At 39.9% G+C, this 17536-nt stretch overlaps 2 protein-coding genes across 2 annotated transcripts in view; both read left to right on the top strand.

The window, feature by feature from the left end:
- LOC113035905 (von Willebrand factor A domain-containing protein 5A-like) overlaps positions 1-4081 on the top strand; it is a 32670-nt gene extending 28589 nt beyond the window's left edge. The window contains exon 24 of the mRNA XM_026191767.1: positions 4064-4081. The gene's annotated coding sequence lies outside the window, so the exon portion shown is untranslated. The remainder of the gene's footprint in view (positions 1-4063) is intronic.
- LOC113035906 (von Willebrand factor A domain-containing protein 5A-like) lies at positions 1241-15450 on the top strand. The gene is made up of 21 exons (XM_026191770.1): positions 1241-1496; positions 2087-2134; positions 2257-2459; positions 2549-2771; positions 3959-4125; positions 4209-4323; positions 4454-4629; positions 4722-4810; positions 4956-5100; positions 5463-5542; positions 5705-5819; positions 5921-6079; positions 6176-6279; positions 6413-6621; positions 6702-6734; positions 9753-9779; positions 10663-10701; positions 12400-12447; positions 14762-14910; positions 15079-15202; positions 15291-15450. Exons 2-21 carry the CDS (start codon positions 2095-2097, stop codon positions 15368-15370), a joined length of 2325 nt encoding a protein of 774 aa, XP_026047555.1. The 5' UTR covers positions 1241-1496; positions 2087-2094; the 3' UTR covers positions 15371-15450.
- Positions 15451-17536: the final 2086 nt, after the last annotated feature.

Here is a 17536-nt window from a genome sequence, read left to right as displayed (position 1 = left end):
TATTGTTTGTGTATTTATACACAAGCACTCACATATATATTATATTATACAATAATAATAATTATATCATATAATACAAAAAACAACTATTTACATTTCAACTTTTAACTATTTAAATTTTCAGCTGTTTGCTTTTGAACAAATTTAAAACGAAACAACACAAAACACTGCAAACCACAGCGCAATTAAATATAAATTAAAATATGAAAACAAAAAGAAGATGCACATTCTCTGTCTTGTAGGCCTGCATGAATAAACTTTCTGAATCCTTTATCATCCGCAACTGAAAATAGTTGTGGATGCTCACTATACCTTTCTAATGTGACGTTGTTGTCCCTGGTAGTGATGTGCGATACCACTGATTTCCTTTCCGATCCGATACCAAGTAAAATTCAGGGTGGTATCAGCGATACTGATCCGATACCGATACTCTGTACAAAAACTTAATGTTTCATTGCATTTCATAATACAATATATAATTGTATTATGTAATTGTAATAATAACATAACCATATTGCTTCATAATGATTAGAGGACATCAGACAACTTGTTTTTATTGCTTAATAATGCAGAATAATCATATAGAAATAAAAAAAACTGACGTTGTGCGCCATATGAACATGTTGCCTGCCTGCAGCACTAAAGGACTCTGCGAGAGATGTCTGTCTCGCCCTAGCAGCACCTGTCCCTGTCCTCCTCTTCAGTTCGCCTCAACATAAGCTTATCATATTCTGTGATGTGATTTACTCCGAGGTGTTTGACGAGGTCAGTGGTGTTGCCACAACAACGTGTCCACACAGGACTCTGTTTGCGCTCAGCCATTGTTGTGAGTGTGCACGCCAGGGGCTGCGACACATTTATACAGCCGTATTTCGCATATGACTATGAAAGGCGTAAGAGGAAGTAGTTCCTTCCAAATTAGACGATCCGAATTGTATAGTTTCTTTCCACTGCGTTCATTTGAATAGAAAAACTACAAATTTACCCCAGAGTACTAAAATATCGATATTATAATATGAGAATCGATTCTAGAACATAAATTGCTGGTATCGGAAGAATCGATATTTCAGTATCGATCCGCACACCACTAGTCCCTGGCTCTCTTTCTCTCTCACTTTCCCTCTGACTCTGTTCCTGTGCTATTGCCGCCCCTCCCCCCTCTTCCCAGCACAAAGCACAAGGCTCACGTGCTGAGTGAAGCAAAAAAAAAAGTGCCAGAGGGTGAGAGAAGGGGGAAAAATCCACGACTCCCAATAAGGAGTCGGCTCGCGTCGGTCACTTCAAAGAATCGGCTCTTATAGCCGTTTCGTTCGCGACCGACACATCACTACGCCACTGGGTGCTCTCGTACAAGAAAATCGAGCATACCCGGTGTGTTGTTTCAGTTAGGTCAGTGTTGTTAGCGAAAACATTACGTGTTTTAACACCATTCTTCACGTATTTAGAGGAGGGGGCTGCAGTAAAACTGTACCGGAAACATCAGTACATTCTTTGAGGTAAGTCTGTCCGTTATTTAAGCAGCTGGACTGACAGGAAAACCTGAAAGCTTATCGCTGTCATGTGGGTGCTGTCACACAGACATTCCGCACTAACTGTTTATGTGTGTCTACAGTCATGCAGTGGAGAAAGTCCACAGGATTATACAACAGACGGCATGTTTAATGTGAAAGTGAAAGTCACGGTCAGAGGGACGCTTGGCTGGTTATAATAATAAACAAGACTGCAACAAAACCCGAGGCCTCTACAAAAAACTCTGATTAATGCGTCAGCGAGCTGTTCCCGTCAGTGACTCCCCTTTTAGCTGCTTACGTCACCAAAGTAACTTGTACTCAAAACATAAATCGGTCAGGAGCAATTTGTGTTACGAGTTTCGGTTAAAAATAGACCAGAAGCGCCATGTTTACAGTGATTCCTTTATTTGATGAAGGTTTATTTTAGGCACAGAGCCTAAAAAAGAAAGTAGTTAACGGAGAACGTTTATTCCCACGGTCGACATACCCGTTATTTCAGACTGCGGCTATATGTTTTGAATGTTCCGTATTTGTAAAGTGTAAAAGTTTCAGTATTAAGTGTTCTTGTTTTACAGGTAAGATAATGGATTGCTGTGGTCTGCTAACTCTTCAGAAGGAACCAGGTACTGATGGAAAAGAAGTTAATTAAAACAACTTCAAATGTAGATTTTGTTGTTGTTGTAATGGCACATAATAATACCCTGATGTATGGTTTGTATTTATTCTAATATTATTTTTCTATCAGTTCCTCTGAAGAGCATTGAGGTGGAGCTGGAGGTGAGGGACCATGTGGCTACAGTGGTCTCCACTCTGAACTACGAGAACAAGGAGGACAAACCATTAGAGGCTGTTTTTGTCTTCCCTCTGCCTGGAGATGCTGCTGTCTGTCATTTCAGCGCTCAGATTGGACAGACGCAGATTGTAGCTGAGGTGAAGGAGAAACAGAAGGTGAGCTGGACAGTAAATATAACCTGATTATAAGTGAGCTTCAAAATAAACGCAGTGAATGTCACTGACATGTGTCACCTGTGCTTCAGGCTCGTGAGGAGTATGATGATGCTCTGAGCTCCGGTCAGCAGGCCTTCCTATTGGAGGAGAGTGATCAGAGTCCAGATATATTCTCTCTGCGTGTGGGCAGTCTGCCTCCAGGAGAGAGCGCCTCCATCAGGTTGGAGTACGTCACTGAGCTGGCTGTGCAGGCTGATGATGGTCTGAGGTTCTGTCTGCCTGCTGTGCTCAACCCTCGATACCAACCTCAGGGTAGGACAACTTCAGAATACTTGGACCAGAAATGCTTCAACTATATCAGTGAAAGTCTTGAACCACCTTCCAACCTTCACACCACTGACAGAACACACAAAAAAACCGTCTTCCAACTTTGCCAGTTACTGTAAGGTGTGAACACAGAACCAGATATGAAACTGTTGCCACATACAGGAAAACACATACAGTGCGAAAAATCTGGAAGATAATTAGGTCAAGTTTCAAGTTGATATTCTGCAAGAAAAAGGATTCACTTCTCATCACATTGTGATTACCAAATATAAAAAGCTGTGAAAAAGAAATGTTCCAGTCCAGTGAAAAGCTTTAGTGCATCCTCAGAGAAATTACAAAAAGCCCAAAAGCTGTATCTCAGATTCTACAGGCCTCAGCTAGCATATCAAATGTTAGATTTCGAGGTATTAGAATAAGACTGAACAAGTGTGGCTTATTTTTTAGGGGTTGCAGGAGAAAACTTCTTTTCTCAAAAAGAAAATGGCAGCATGTTTTCAAAGTTGCACCTGAACCAATCACAAGACTTCTTGAAAGATGACAAACAAACCCAAAACTGGAGATATTTGACTGATTGACCATCACAGTCAGAGAAAACCAAACCAATCAGCACAAACACCTCATAAAACCTTGTTGGAACTGGTGTGTTTAGTTTTGACAGGACTGCATTTGTCAGATTCTAATTTTTTTTGGAAGTAGGTTGATGCAGTGTGCAAACACAGACTCTCCCTCTCGTCATGATTTTATATCAGTAAATGGTTTTAACTGAGTGTGTTTATATGGAGTTTCCCTTATTTTTTCCAAAAGTTAGATCATAAAGAGGTTTATATACTTAACACTATTTAATTCTCGCTGACATGAAATTTTATATCACCCTAACAGATTTTTGGTTTTTTCTGAAGAAGGAATAGGCAAAAAATGATGTTTGTGTTTTGTTACCGATATGGTTCATTATTCCATCCATAGGTCATAAAAGTCAAGTTATTCCTTTTCTGTCACTTTTTCATTGTTTTGAATTAAAACAGCTGTAAAGTAGTTTTGTTTATATTGAGCAAAATGCTTATTTTCCTCATTTTATCTGTACTACCATGTGAACCAGAGTCTTTACAGCCTAAATTATTTGATTATATTATGCCTCATTAATTACAGCATTTATAACCTGATGTTGTGTGCAGATAGTGAAGATCCATTATTCCAGGTGACTTCTGTTCCAGCCTCTCTGGTGCCCTACAGTCTGTCTTTTTCTGCCCGAGTGTCCTCTCCTCGTCCAGTCTCTAAAGTAGAGTCCAACTGCTCCCTGGACCCTCTGCAGTACCTCAACACTGATCAAACCCAGGCCACGGTAGGTAGAGTGCTGATGTGTCTGCTGTGTGTGGTTGTTACGTGTTACTGATGAATAAATATGAATGTGTTTGTGGTGTGCAGGTCAAGCTGGCTACAGGACACAAGTTTGACAGAGATGTTGAACTGCTGATTTATTACAAAGACGCCCACCAGCCCACTGCTGTGGTGGAGGCAGGACAGGCCTCTGCTGAGCCGGGTGAGTGAAAAATAAGTGAAGTCATTAGTTTGCAAATAAAAATTGTTCTTCTTCAATCTAATAGTTAATTGTGTTGGAGCTATTATGAAATGTAAACTTGACATTTTTCTGTCCTTTTCATGTGTTTCAGGCTCTCTGATGGGTGATCCAGTGGTGATGGTGAGTCTGTACCCTGAGTTCCCCCAGTCTGTGATGTCTTCAACGGCTTCATGTGGAGAGTTTGTGTTCTTAATGGATCGATCTGGAAGTATGGACTGTGCTACGAATAACACTGAGCAGAAGGAAACTCGGATCAGCAGTGCCAAGGTATTTATGATGTGGTGTTAGTGTTACAAAATATTTCCTTAAATTGTTCCTCTCACACAGTGGCCTCATCATCTTCTCCCTCTTCCCTGAAGGACACTCTGCTGCTCCTGTTGAAGAGCTTACCAATGGGCTGCTATTTCAACATTTACAGTTTTGGGTCCAGTTATGAACACATCTTCCCGTGAGTTATATTCATATGATCTCAGTGATATCACTGTAAATGTGTGATAAGATATCTTCCCTGCTGTTAGTCAACATGTTGCCTTTGGATGATTCTGCAAAACTCCAGGTTATGTTTGATCTCATTTATGTGTTTCTCATGGCAGTAAGAGTGTAGAGTATGGTGAGAAGACCATGGAGGAGGCTCTGAAGAAAGTTGAGCAGATGAAGGCTGATCTTGGAGGAACAGAAATCCTGGAGTCGCTCAAACATATTTACAGCCAGCCCTGCATTCCCACTCAGCCTAGACAGGTAACACACACACACACACACACACACACACACACACACACACACACACACACACACACACACACACACACACACACACACACACTTTAATAATGTCATTCTTTAGTCTTTCTTTTTTCTCATTCATTACTCCAACATGTAAGTTAACCATGAATCAAGCCCTGTATCAGTCTCATATAATCTGCTAATTATACATGAGTTGATCTGTTGAGTGGCTACTGTTCCTCTCACTCTTGCTTAAAGCTTCTTCTCTTTGTTTTTACTTGTTAAAACAGTTTACTGACTGCATACTTGATTACATATCAGAGAGTTGTGTTTCAGCTTGTGCAGTTGAAAAACTGTGTGTAAACTCTCCTCTCTAGCTGTTTGTCTTTACTGATGGAGAGGTGGGGAACACCAAAGAAGTGATCGATCTGGTGAAGAAGAATTCAGGTTCCCACAGGTAAAACAAAAAAATGTGATTATATGTGCTATATGCCAAGTGTGTCTGTTTTTAAAACAACTGCTGTATTCTCGCAAACCAGAAAAAAACAACTACATCTACACAATTCCCAGAATGTCCAACATGTCCTCTGTGTACTCAGAGAAAACTGTTGTGTTGCAGGTGTTTCTCTTTTGGGATTGGGGAAGGGGCCAGCTCTGCTCTCATCAATGGGGTGGCCAAGGAAGGAGGAGGTCACGCTCAGTTCATCACAGGGACTGACAGGATGCAACCAAAAGTAAAACAATGACTCATAAGAGTTACAGCAAAAAATGATTTGTGTTTTAAAAAAAAAAAAAATTGGACAGAAGATATGATTTCAGTTTTTGTACTCATCAGGTGATGCAGTCACTGCATTTTTCTCTGCAACCAGCAGTGGAAGATGTTTCTGTTACATGGGATTTACCAAAGGGATCCACTATCACTGTACTCTCTCCACCAATCACATCACTTTTCCAGGGTCAAAGGTCACTAATTTATGCCCAGCTCACTGGACAGGTAGGAGCAGCATCTTCTCACAGTGTAGATCTCTGTGTTTATGCTTGTCATGTTTTGAAAAGATAAAATTGATTTGACACTGTAATTCTGTGTCAGAGCTCAGAGGCAGCAGAGGGCTGTGTGACGCTGAAGTACAGCCTGGCAGGTCATCCCTCTGAGAACCAGCTGCACTTCAGTCTCAGACCTGCAGCAGACTCTGGGTAAATGAGCTGTTAATCTACTGGATTTATTAGATAATAACTTTACAATAGTTCACTTTGCATGTAACATGATAATTACATGATATGGTAATTGTGACCATGTCACCATACCAATATTTTCTCTTGTCTGTAGCTTAATAGTCCACAGGTTAGCTGCTCGGACTCTTATTTGCTTGCTAGAGATGGAAGCAGAAAACAATCAGGAAAAAGAAGAAGTAAAAAAGAAGGTGGTGCAGCTGAGTGTCCAATCAGGAGTGAGCAGTTCTTTCACTGCTTTCATTGTTGTCAATTCAGACAACAACAAGGAGATTCAAGGACCTCTTCTGCACCGAGATATTCCAAGTAACATGAATAATTAGCAATCCTATCTACTTCATATTGTTCTTGGGGCATTCTTATCTTATCTTATCCTATCTTATCAGTGCCTGATGTCTATCGTTCCTGTACTTCGTTTGGTGAGTACAAGGTTTTTTACCATTGCAAACACAGTACAAGTACTTCTACACACACACACACACACACAGTACTCATGAAGTGTTAGACGCATACGTGTGTGTGTGTGTGTGTGTAAAATCCCCCTCTCGCCCCTGTTGGTGGTTCTGAAAGATAGGTTCATGGTGAAGCTGAGAAACGTGACCTCAGTGACTGATTATCAAGATTACATGAAGTACACTCTGAGGGTCTATTAGAAGATACGAATGCAGCAGTGCAGACAATGCCTATTGTGACCATCACTGAAATCAACTAAATGATCTACACCACGGCAGCAGTTATCGGTGAGATGGTTGTCTACAAGATGAATAGCCACCAGGAGCAGTACATGTACCAGAAGTCTAGAGGCCAAGATCAAGGCATTATGGAGGGAACTAATCCAACTATCAGAGCTGCAGAAAGATGTGATGAAGACAGGGATGCCTAAGTAGTATAGCAAGCTGTCCATACCTGATGCCTTGGAAATTGCTGACCAAAGACAGAGCTATTATATTATTATGTTAGATTTATAGGACTTAGTATAATAACCATGGTAATCGGAGCACTCAGTGCAGTGACCCCCAAGATAGGTGAGTGGCTCCAGCAGATCCCAGGAACATTATTTGAGCTCTCTGTCCAGAAGAGCACAGTCCTGGGAACAGCAAAGATACTATGTAAAGCACCTGAGCTTGAAGGCTAGACTGCCCTCAAAACTAGTGGGGAATTTATATGTATATTACATAAAAAAGAGAAGCTCTATATTTGGAGACTTCAAATGGCATTTTCAATTTACCCTATTTGGTGCTTAAATCTTTGTTTTAAATCTTATCTTATCTTATTAGTGGCTGCACACTAGGGCTGCCACAAACAATTATTTTGATAGTCGACTAGTCACCGATTATTTTTGCGATTAGTCGACTAATCAGATCATCATCCATTGGACGTAAAACTACAGCTTATTGCACCAACAGCATCTGCTCTTATATAACTATCATTAGCTTACAGCTTTGAGTGCTTAAGGTCTGTGCTAACTAAAAATAAAGACAAGATGATAGTTTGTTAAATTTTAATGAAATTTGCAGATTGTTTCGGTGAAGTTTAATAAACTCCTTGCTATCTAAAATATAACAGGACACCGGAGTATATTCTCGAGTATCTCACACTTCTGATAATCAGTTGTCTGCTTGACGTTTATTCAGCTGTGTAAAACTATAACTTGAACCTCAGCCAAACCGATTTACTCAGGAACAAATAAAATACAAAAAAAAAAGCCAAACAATAACATTTTAAAGTTATCTAAGTGACTTATGTATGTTTAACCTGAGTAGTGAAAGACGGCGGTGGGTTTGAAAACAATTTGCAGGGAGTCCGGTGTTCTCACGGCGCTAGTGAGCCTTGCCCCCCCGCTAGCTATCGAGCTGGTGGGTAACAGACGTCTCCGAAAACGTCGGAGCGCTTTTGAAAATATGTGGTGTCTTGATAAACTGAGCAGATATATGTTAAACGTTTATTTTGTGACCCAGAAAGAATAATAAGAGTAATAATAAAACTAACTAGCTGCCGCCATTGTTGGAAACTGAGCTGGGCTGCGCTATGAATTCTGGGACACAGCTTCTTCTTCTTCGGGGTTTAACGGCAGCTGGCATCCTTGTACATGCAGTGCTGCCATCTTTTGTTTCAGTCCGTTATTACACTCTTAAATCCTACTACTCATTCCTGCGTCTTTTGTGATCTTACAAAGCTTCAAACGACGCGCTGACTATTAAATTACTCGTCAACGATTTTGATAGTCAACGTAATCGTGACTAGTCGACTAATTGTGGCAGCCCTACCGCACACTATCGTTCCCCTGTTTCGCTCGGGGAGTTCAAGGTTTTTTACCATTGCAAACACAGTACAAGTACTTCTACACACACACATACACACACACACGTGTGTGTAAAATTGGCTGGCTGAAGAAGCTGACTGCACTCCATGTGCGTCTGGCTGCACAAATGAACCAGCTACTAGTCAATGACACTTGTAATGGCTAAACAAAGGCCTGATTCCCAAGGACCCCCAGGAGAAACCAGTCCCATCCAACTACTGGCCGTTAACCTGCCTCAGTACCACATGGAAGCTCCTGTCAGGCATCATAGTGGCAAAGATGAATAGGAACATGGATCAATACATGAGTGGGGCACAAAAAGGAATAGACAGGAATACCAGAGGAGCGAAACACCAGCTACTGGTTGACAGAGCAGTCACCCGAGACTGCAACACTAGGCTTATCAACATGTGCACTGCCTGGATTGATTATAAGAAGGCCTATGACGCGATGCCCCACAGCTGGATCCTGTAATGCCTAGATCTATACAAGCTCAACAGGACCCTAAGAGCCTTCATCAGAAACTCAATAGGGATGTGGTGTACAACAGTAGAGGCCAACTTCAAGCCCAAAGCACAAGTCACCAACAAGTGTGGGATCTACCAAAGAGATGCACTGTTCCTACTGCTTTTCTGCATACGCCTGAACACCCTCAGTGAGATCATTGACAAGACTGGCTGGATACCGACTATGGAACAGAGCAATCGTCACACCACCTCCTGTACATGGATGACATCAAGCTGTATGCCAAGAGTGAACGAGACATTGATTCACCAATCACCAGGGTATACAGTAATGACATTGAAATGTCATTTGGATTTGAGAGGTGTAGTCAGATAGTAAAGAAGACTGATTGGATCAAACTATGAGAATGCAACATTGCAAATACCTGGAAATCCCACAGGCAAATGGCAACCGTATAGAGGATGAATTCATTTGAATACTGTATGCAAATAGCTGCAGTATTTGCTGTGACAGCCTTTGTAATGTGCTGTGTTACAAAGTGAAGTCTTCACCTGATAACCTCAACCTGTTTAAGGTTGATTTATACATTTTAAAGATCAACGGTGTGGTAATGCCAGGTTTTATTTCTCTCTTATATGTTCACCCTCAACCTGACTTTTTTTTTTCATAGCGGTCAGGGCTGCTCCATCCACGATTAGTAAGTAGAAGCTGAGTGACAACACACATCTACACACATGTGCATTTCTAAAATAAAAACAAAGAAACCAACATATTTGTATTTGAAATGTTAAATGTCAAACATTCACTGCACAGTTGCTGCAGTATTTATTTTCCCAGTTGTTGTATTTGGGGTATTTTTTACTACCATTTATGATAAGTTGCAGGTCATGATAATGACCTCAGAAGCCATAAACGTACTGATCTAAACAGCAAATGAAATGTCTAATTTTCCCAACATTTCCATATTAGCGTCATAATCAAGCTGCAATTCCTTCCTGTGAAACTAACTTTTTTGAATTATTAAATAATTAGAAATGTAATATATTAAATATGTGATCATGTAGTTCCTTCCATAAAGAGCCATTTTCTTCTCTACTGCACAAAAGAGTAAAAATAATGAAAAAGACCCTTTAAATGAGCCAATGTGTCTGAACTTGAATGATTAAATATAGGTGGTGTTTATCAACATGTAGATTTAAATACAGTTTAAATATTGTAGTAATATTCTAACCTGCTGTAAGACTCTCGGAAGCCAGAAACGTAGTATGATGTGGAGACATTACATGTTAAGATGAAATATTAATCTGTTTTTGTCAGACAGATGAATGTGAATAAAAAGAGTACGATGATAAATTTAAGAGCAGAATGTCTGAGTCAGGTTCAGATGATCCAAAAGCAATAAATGACATTGACTTTAAAATATTTGTTACAAGAAATCAAGATTCTGATTAGAAAGGTGACAGTGATGAACATTTACATACTTTTATACTATTGTTTTGTATTTGTATATCAACAAATCAGTAAGTTAGTGTTCCTTAACAAATTCTTAAGAAATGTACTGACTCTATTTTACGTTATAGTGTGTGACTCCGCGGCGATGTTTGAGGAAATTGAAGCAGGTAAGTAAAACCTAAATGACACATCTGTACATCTATGTAAATATGTAGCTGTTTGTAGAAGGGACTGGGCCCATCCAACTACTGGACATAACCTGCATTCCTACCACATGGAAGCTTCTGTTCAGGCATCATAGCGGCAAAGATGAGTAGGCACATGGCTCAGATCAACAGGACCCTAAGAGCCTTCATCAGGAACTCTATGTGGATGTGGCGAACAACACTAGAGACTAACTTCAAGCCAATAGCACAAGTCACCATCAGGTGCGGGATCTACCAAGGAGATGGATGATCTGTCCCCACTGCTGTTCAGCTTAGACCTGAACCCCCTCAGTGAGATCACTGACAATACTGGTTACAGATACCAACTACAGAATGGAGCAGTTGTCAGCCACCTCCTGTGCATGGATCACATCAAGCTGTATGCCTAGAGTGAACGAGATATCAATTCACTGATCCACACCACCAAGATATACAGCAGTGACAGAGGAATTTCATTTGGACTGGAGAAGTGTAATCAGATGACAACAAAGAGAGGGAAGGTAGTCAGAACTGAGGGGATCGAACTACAAGAAGTCAACATTGCAGACATAGAGGACAGGTACAAGTACCTGGGGATCCCACAGGCAAATGGGAGCCGTGGAGAGGCTGCTAGGAAAGCTGAAACCACCAAGTACCTGCAGAGGGTCAGTCAAGTCCTGAAGAGTCAACTAAATGGTAAGAACAAGATCCAGGCTATCAACACCTAGGCCTTGACGGTCATCGGGTACCTTGCTGGGATAATAAGTTGGCCAAAGAAGGATATAGAAGCCACTGACATCAAGACCAGGAAACTCCTGACCCTGCATGGATGGTTCTGACACCAAGTTCAGCACCCTGAGGCTGTATGCTAAGCGGAAGGAAGGAGGCAGGGGACTGTTGAGTGTCAGTACCACAGTCCAGGATAAGACAACGAACATCCACGAGTACACCAAGAAGATGGCCAAAACCAACCATGTGCTCAGTGAATACCTCAGGCAGCAGAAACCAAAGAAAGAGGAGGAACTATCATGGAAGGACAGTCCCCTGCACAGTATGAACAACTGGCAGATAGAGGAAGTGGCTGACATCGAAATCAGGCACTTCAACGAGGGGCTGGACAAAGCTGGACTGAAAGACAGCACAGAGGCACTAATCATGGCACCACAGGAACAAGTTCTGAGCACAAGATCCATAGAGGCTGGGGTCTATCACACCAGGAAAACCCCAGTTACAGGCTGTGTAAGGATGTGTAAAGATTGATTTTCTCTCAAATAGTTTAATTAAAGCATTAATTTATTATTTTTAACTGGCTATTAGAGATTTTATCTGCAAATAACTATTTTGTTGTAAAGTATATAGGATGATTTTAAACATTTCAGTACTGCCTAGGGTTGGTTTTGTCTTCTAGTAGTTAGTCAGTATTGGGATTACTGCAAGTTAATTGAGTTACACTTGTGACGGTGGATACAGACAGATTTAGTCTGGCATGCTACACATGAGCAATTAAGATAATTCAATTCCAGTCAGACAAGTGCAATGAGATTGCACATCAGTTAACCTTGCTACTGAATTTAGTGTGCAATGAAAGATACATGTTTTAATTTTGTTTGCATTTGGATTAGAATTATAGAACTAAGAATATCTGGTGTGCTTACTGTTGTGTTTCCTTTGAAAAAACAGAAGACAGATGTCTCATGGATTTTTGCTGTTTGTACAGCATGGATGGAGGTATCTGTTTTGACTTCTTTTTTATGTATAATTGGTGCTTTTGTACTCTTAATTGTTGTTTTTAGTGTGTGGCAAACTATAAAAGAGACAGCCAGCGTGGTTCATTTTTCCTAATAATAAACAGAAACATCATAGGTAGCCCCCCGGTAGCCTATTGCAGCATTGCTAAGCGATTGTTCAAAGTCATCTGCTTCAGCCCAAACTTATGAGCTTTATCATAAAGGAATGTTTTCACTGAAAGTTCTCCTCACTCTATATGAAGGAAAGGATTTTAAATTAAATTCTGAAGACAATGAATAGAAGATAATATGAGAGAAATATGCTCTGTCTTTCATAGTTCCTGTTTGTACTCTCACTGCAACGTTCTGGATCAACTGAGGATTTTTCAGACATTTTTAAAAGTGATCTACAATAATGAATTACAATAGTGTAGCCTAGAAGTAATAAATACATAAACTAATTTTTTAGTATCACTCTTACACATAATGTTTTTGTTTGTTAGACACATTGCAATAAGGCAGTCCTACATATTTGATTAATATGTGCATTGAAGGACATATCCTGGTAAAATTTCCCACACTTTACTGGAAGCCAAGTTAATACCATCAAAATAAGTGTCTGGTTAGACACCATGTTTCTAGGTTTTTTAGGACTTATTAAAAGTTACCTAGTGTCAGGGTTCCTGGGTCGGTGACCCAGTGTTTTCAGTTTTGTTCATGTTCAGTTTATTTTGCCACTTCCATGTTCTCACTTCCTGCTTTTCCTGTGTCAGCTCGTCTCGTGTCATTAGCCAGATTATGTTCAGCTGTGTACTCACCGGCCTCTCATTATCATCCTCATCAGTCTGTGTATTTAAGCCCTCTGTTTCCACTCATTCACTGTCGTGTCATTGATGTACGTCTGATGTTAGTGTCGTCTGTATGTTCAATTAGCCAGCCAGTCCTTTGTTCGTTCATTCGTTCATTCAGTCAGTCAGCCAGCCAGCCAGCCAGCCATTTTCCTCCCTCTGTACTGTATGCTCACTCCTTCGGCAATAAACATCCACCTTCACCTACCTGCCTGTGAGTCCGGCGATTGGGTCCTCCTTCTCTCGTCCACGACACTACTCCTGACACCTAGACCTTAATATCTGTAAGACATTTCTGTAGTTAAACTAGTTGATTTGTGTCTTCTGATTTCATGGTTAATAAAGCTGAGGGTCATCTGCAAAGTGATAAAAATGCATTAATTGTTTTCTAATAATTCCGCCTAAACGAAGCAAGTATTACGCAAAAAGTATTGGTCCCAGGACAGAACCTGGTAGAATTCAGTAATTAAGTTGTGCATGTCAAGAAGACTCATCATTTACAATCACAAATTAGAATCTGTTAGATACATGTGGATACATATGATTCAAACTACTGTAGTGCACTTCCTTTAATATGTGTACTGTTATGAACAATACAATACTATTGTCTAGCAGAACAAAGAGGAGTCCACTGTCAGATGCCATAACTAAATTCAGTTCAATTTGATTTTATTTATATAAGGCCAAATCATAACAACAGTTGCCGCAAGGTGTTTTATAATGTAAGGTACAATAATACAAAAAAATCCAGAGAAAACTCCCAATAATCATATTACCCCATATAAGGAAGCGCTTTGGTGACAGTGGGAAAGAAAAACTCCATATTAACAGGAAGAAACTTCCAGCAGACCCAGGCTCATGGAGGTGTCACCATCTGCTGCGACAGTCTGGAGTGAGGGTAGGAAGACAGGACAAAGACACGCTGTGGAAGAGAGCCAGAGAGGAAGAATAATTCAATGCAGAGAGGTGTATAAACACATAGGGAGTGAAAAGGGTGACTGAAGAAGAAATACTCAATGCATAATGGGAATCTCCCAGCAGCCTAGACATAGCATAACTGAGGGAGGATTCAGGATCACCTGATCCAGCGCTAACTATATGCTTTATCAAAAAGGAAAGGTTTAAGCCTAATCCTAAATGTAGGGAGGGTGTGTGTCTCCCAAATCCAAACTGGGAACTGGTTCCACGAGAAAAGAAATCATCAAATATCCAAAAAGCTATGAAATATATCTGGTTGTCAAAGCTGACGTCTTTTGTTAAATATTGTTCTTTTAATTGCCCAATTAGAAATAATAACAACTCTAAATATGACACATATATTGCAACATGTGGAACCAAATCATTAGAACTATTTTCTTACTTAACTCAGCACATTATTTTAAATATTGCTTTCAATTCCACCCAGGAAGGGCATTTTATTATGTAACTTTTCCTCTAAATTTTCCTCTTCACAACTGCCGGATGAAGAATTTCCACCTGCTAAGAAGCCACTCAGAGACCCTTTGCTACAGTTAGTCTCCCTCCAGAAGGCGTCTGGCTGCTGGCTGCTTGATCCAGCTCTGGCTGCTGCACTGAGAAAGACCAACGAGGAGGTGGAAAAGTCAAAGCCTGAAAAGGTGGGCTATTAAATAAATAATAACACAGTAATAGTGGGTGTTTGTAACGTATTCATTAAAATGATTTCAAAAGTGAATTTTCAAAATTACACACATGTTAACGAACATCTGCATGCTGCCTCACTTAATTTAATATTTAACTACATGACTTCTGATTCTATACACTAGGCCAGCAGTGAAGTGTGGGCCACCATTCTGGCTCTGATCTGGCTTCATGGTTTCAAGATGGATGCAAAGGACGAGTGGGAGCTTCTGGCTGCAAAGGCTGTATCATGGCTCAGTGCGCAAAAAGGTGATGGTTATACTGAGTTGCTACAGTCGGTCAGTTATTAAGATGCTAATTGAATATTTTATTTTGTGTTTCCTTTTTTTTTTTCCAGCACCGTCTGTGACAGAGTGTGTGGAAGCCGGAAATATATTGTTGGGTTGCAGTGTGCAAAAAACTGCCCTTGGCCTCTGAGGTTTTTATTAAACTAACTTCTTTACGATTCATACACAGAAGCAGATTTACTTCATACTTCATCCACATTGATCTTTGCATCGTCCAACTTTATTATCTAATGTGCCTTATTTTATGCTGCATGTGTCCAAAGTCAGCTTTATAAGAGTACCAGAGATTATTGCTTTTCTATTCTAACTTTAATGTTGCTGTTTGCTTGAAAGCATCAAATATTAAACAAATAACAACACACATGAGTTTGGACCCATCATTCCTTCTAATGAGTCACCATGAAAAAAATAAATAATTAAATTTTAAAATATTTAAAAAGACCAACACACCTGGCCAGTTCTGTCTTTCAACACATTTTTTAATCATGGTTGAGGAAAATATGCAGCTTAAATTCAAAGTCATAGTGAAGCAAAATTCTTCCTTATTCCAATGCATATCTTTCATTTTTTAATTCATGTCATGTAAGTAAACAGCTGGACATAATTTCCACTAACAAATGAGACCTCATCATCAGCCATGTCTCACAGCGAGTGAAATCAAGGCCAGCAGAGGGAATGCATAGCTAGATTTGTTCTGCAGTCATGAGCCATCCATCACATAATCTTAATACAACCACAAACAAACTATAACTTGTTCATCTGAGTAATGGCTGCTACAACAAAGCTATTTTTAAACCTCCATGTTTTACATTTTGAAACCAGGAACCTTTGCCCAGAAGGTAGAAACTGAAACTCACTATGCAACAGGTGTGAGCCATCAAGACAAATCAAACCAGCAAACTGCTGTAACGGTCTGGTGTACAGGGATGCTCGGCTCAGCTGTGGATCAGCCTGCTCAACCACTTAACAATTTGATCGAGTGAGTTTCTGATTTTTACAGATAAGTATCCAACCAATGACCTTAAATAAAGATCAAACGGATTCAATGAAAGCGCACTAAAATAAACTCATCATGGTTGTATCCAGAGGTGGGACCAAGTCATTGTTTTGCAAGTCTCAAGTAAGTCTCAAGTCTTTATCCTCAAGTCTCAAGTCAAGTCTCAAGTAATGTCAGGCAAGTCAGAGTCGAGTCTCAAGTCACTGGTGTAAAAGTCCGAGTCAAGTCACAAGTCTGAAACTTTGAATTTCAAGTCCTTTCGAGTCTTTTAAAAAAAAAAAACAACGAAAAAAAGCATGTTGCAGTTATGCTAAATGTAAATATTAGACCATGTAATTTTAAAATCTGTGTTTTTCTCAACACATGACAAAATAGTGAACTTAGAAAATATACACAAATTGTGAAATTGCACCTCTTTAAAATGCAGCTCAATTAAACCTAGCTCCAAGAATAATTTTCACCGACAGTTCTGAGATAAGCTGCATGTTATTCTTGGATGCGGTTGTAGGACCAGCTTTAAAATCGCATGACAAAAATATCATACACATTAAAAAAAAAACTGTATCACCAACGTAGCCTGGACAACATTTGCTAGTTAGATGAAGTCAGCTATCTCATTGTAGCATATTTATATGCATATTTATAATCATACGGTTCTTGGAGTGAGTGCACACACTCATGAAGTTTAGTAACTTCAGGTCACTGCAACAAGCCCAGGTACAGTTTACCGACAGATGGGTACAGGACCTTGAAATGCACCGTGTAGAACGAAAGACCATCGTACGTATCATAAGTTTACCAGTCTCACAAATCGTCGTCATAAATATACATTCCTTAACCGTTTATTAATAGGACCTTTGAGCTCAACGGTAATTAATTAGTAGTGGAAATAATTTCTGGTAGCATCACAGAAATGTAGCAGTGACAACAATATTGTATGCTGTAATCGTACTGGGCAATTAGTGATACAAAACAACTGTTTTACCCTGTGAATAAAAGTATATGTTTTTGTCAATGTACCATAATAACAGAAGCGAAACGCAATATCATGTCAGGACAATTCACTATTTATGCACAATAAATAAAGGAGCATAGCGCGACAATTTCTGTTCAGCGCCAGACTTGCTTGTAACCTATATCACCAATTATGTTAAGAAAAATGACGCATTAACTACTAAAAAACACTGACCTTCGTGTAAATGCTTGGAGCAGACTAACCTGTGAGCTGGAGTGTTCTGGGACGTTATATTTGATCTTTGAATGGCTGCAATCCAGGCCATCCGTCGCATCTTTGTTACT

This window comes from Astatotilapia calliptera, chromosome 14, assembly GCF_900246225.1.
Source record: "Astatotilapia calliptera chromosome 14, fAstCal1.2, whole genome shotgun sequence".
Taxonomy (NCBI): domain Eukaryota; kingdom Metazoa; phylum Chordata; class Actinopteri; order Cichliformes; family Cichlidae; genus Astatotilapia; species Astatotilapia calliptera.
The sequence above is the reverse complement of the archived record's forward strand: the minus strand, read 5'-3'. Positions and strand labels throughout refer to the sequence as shown.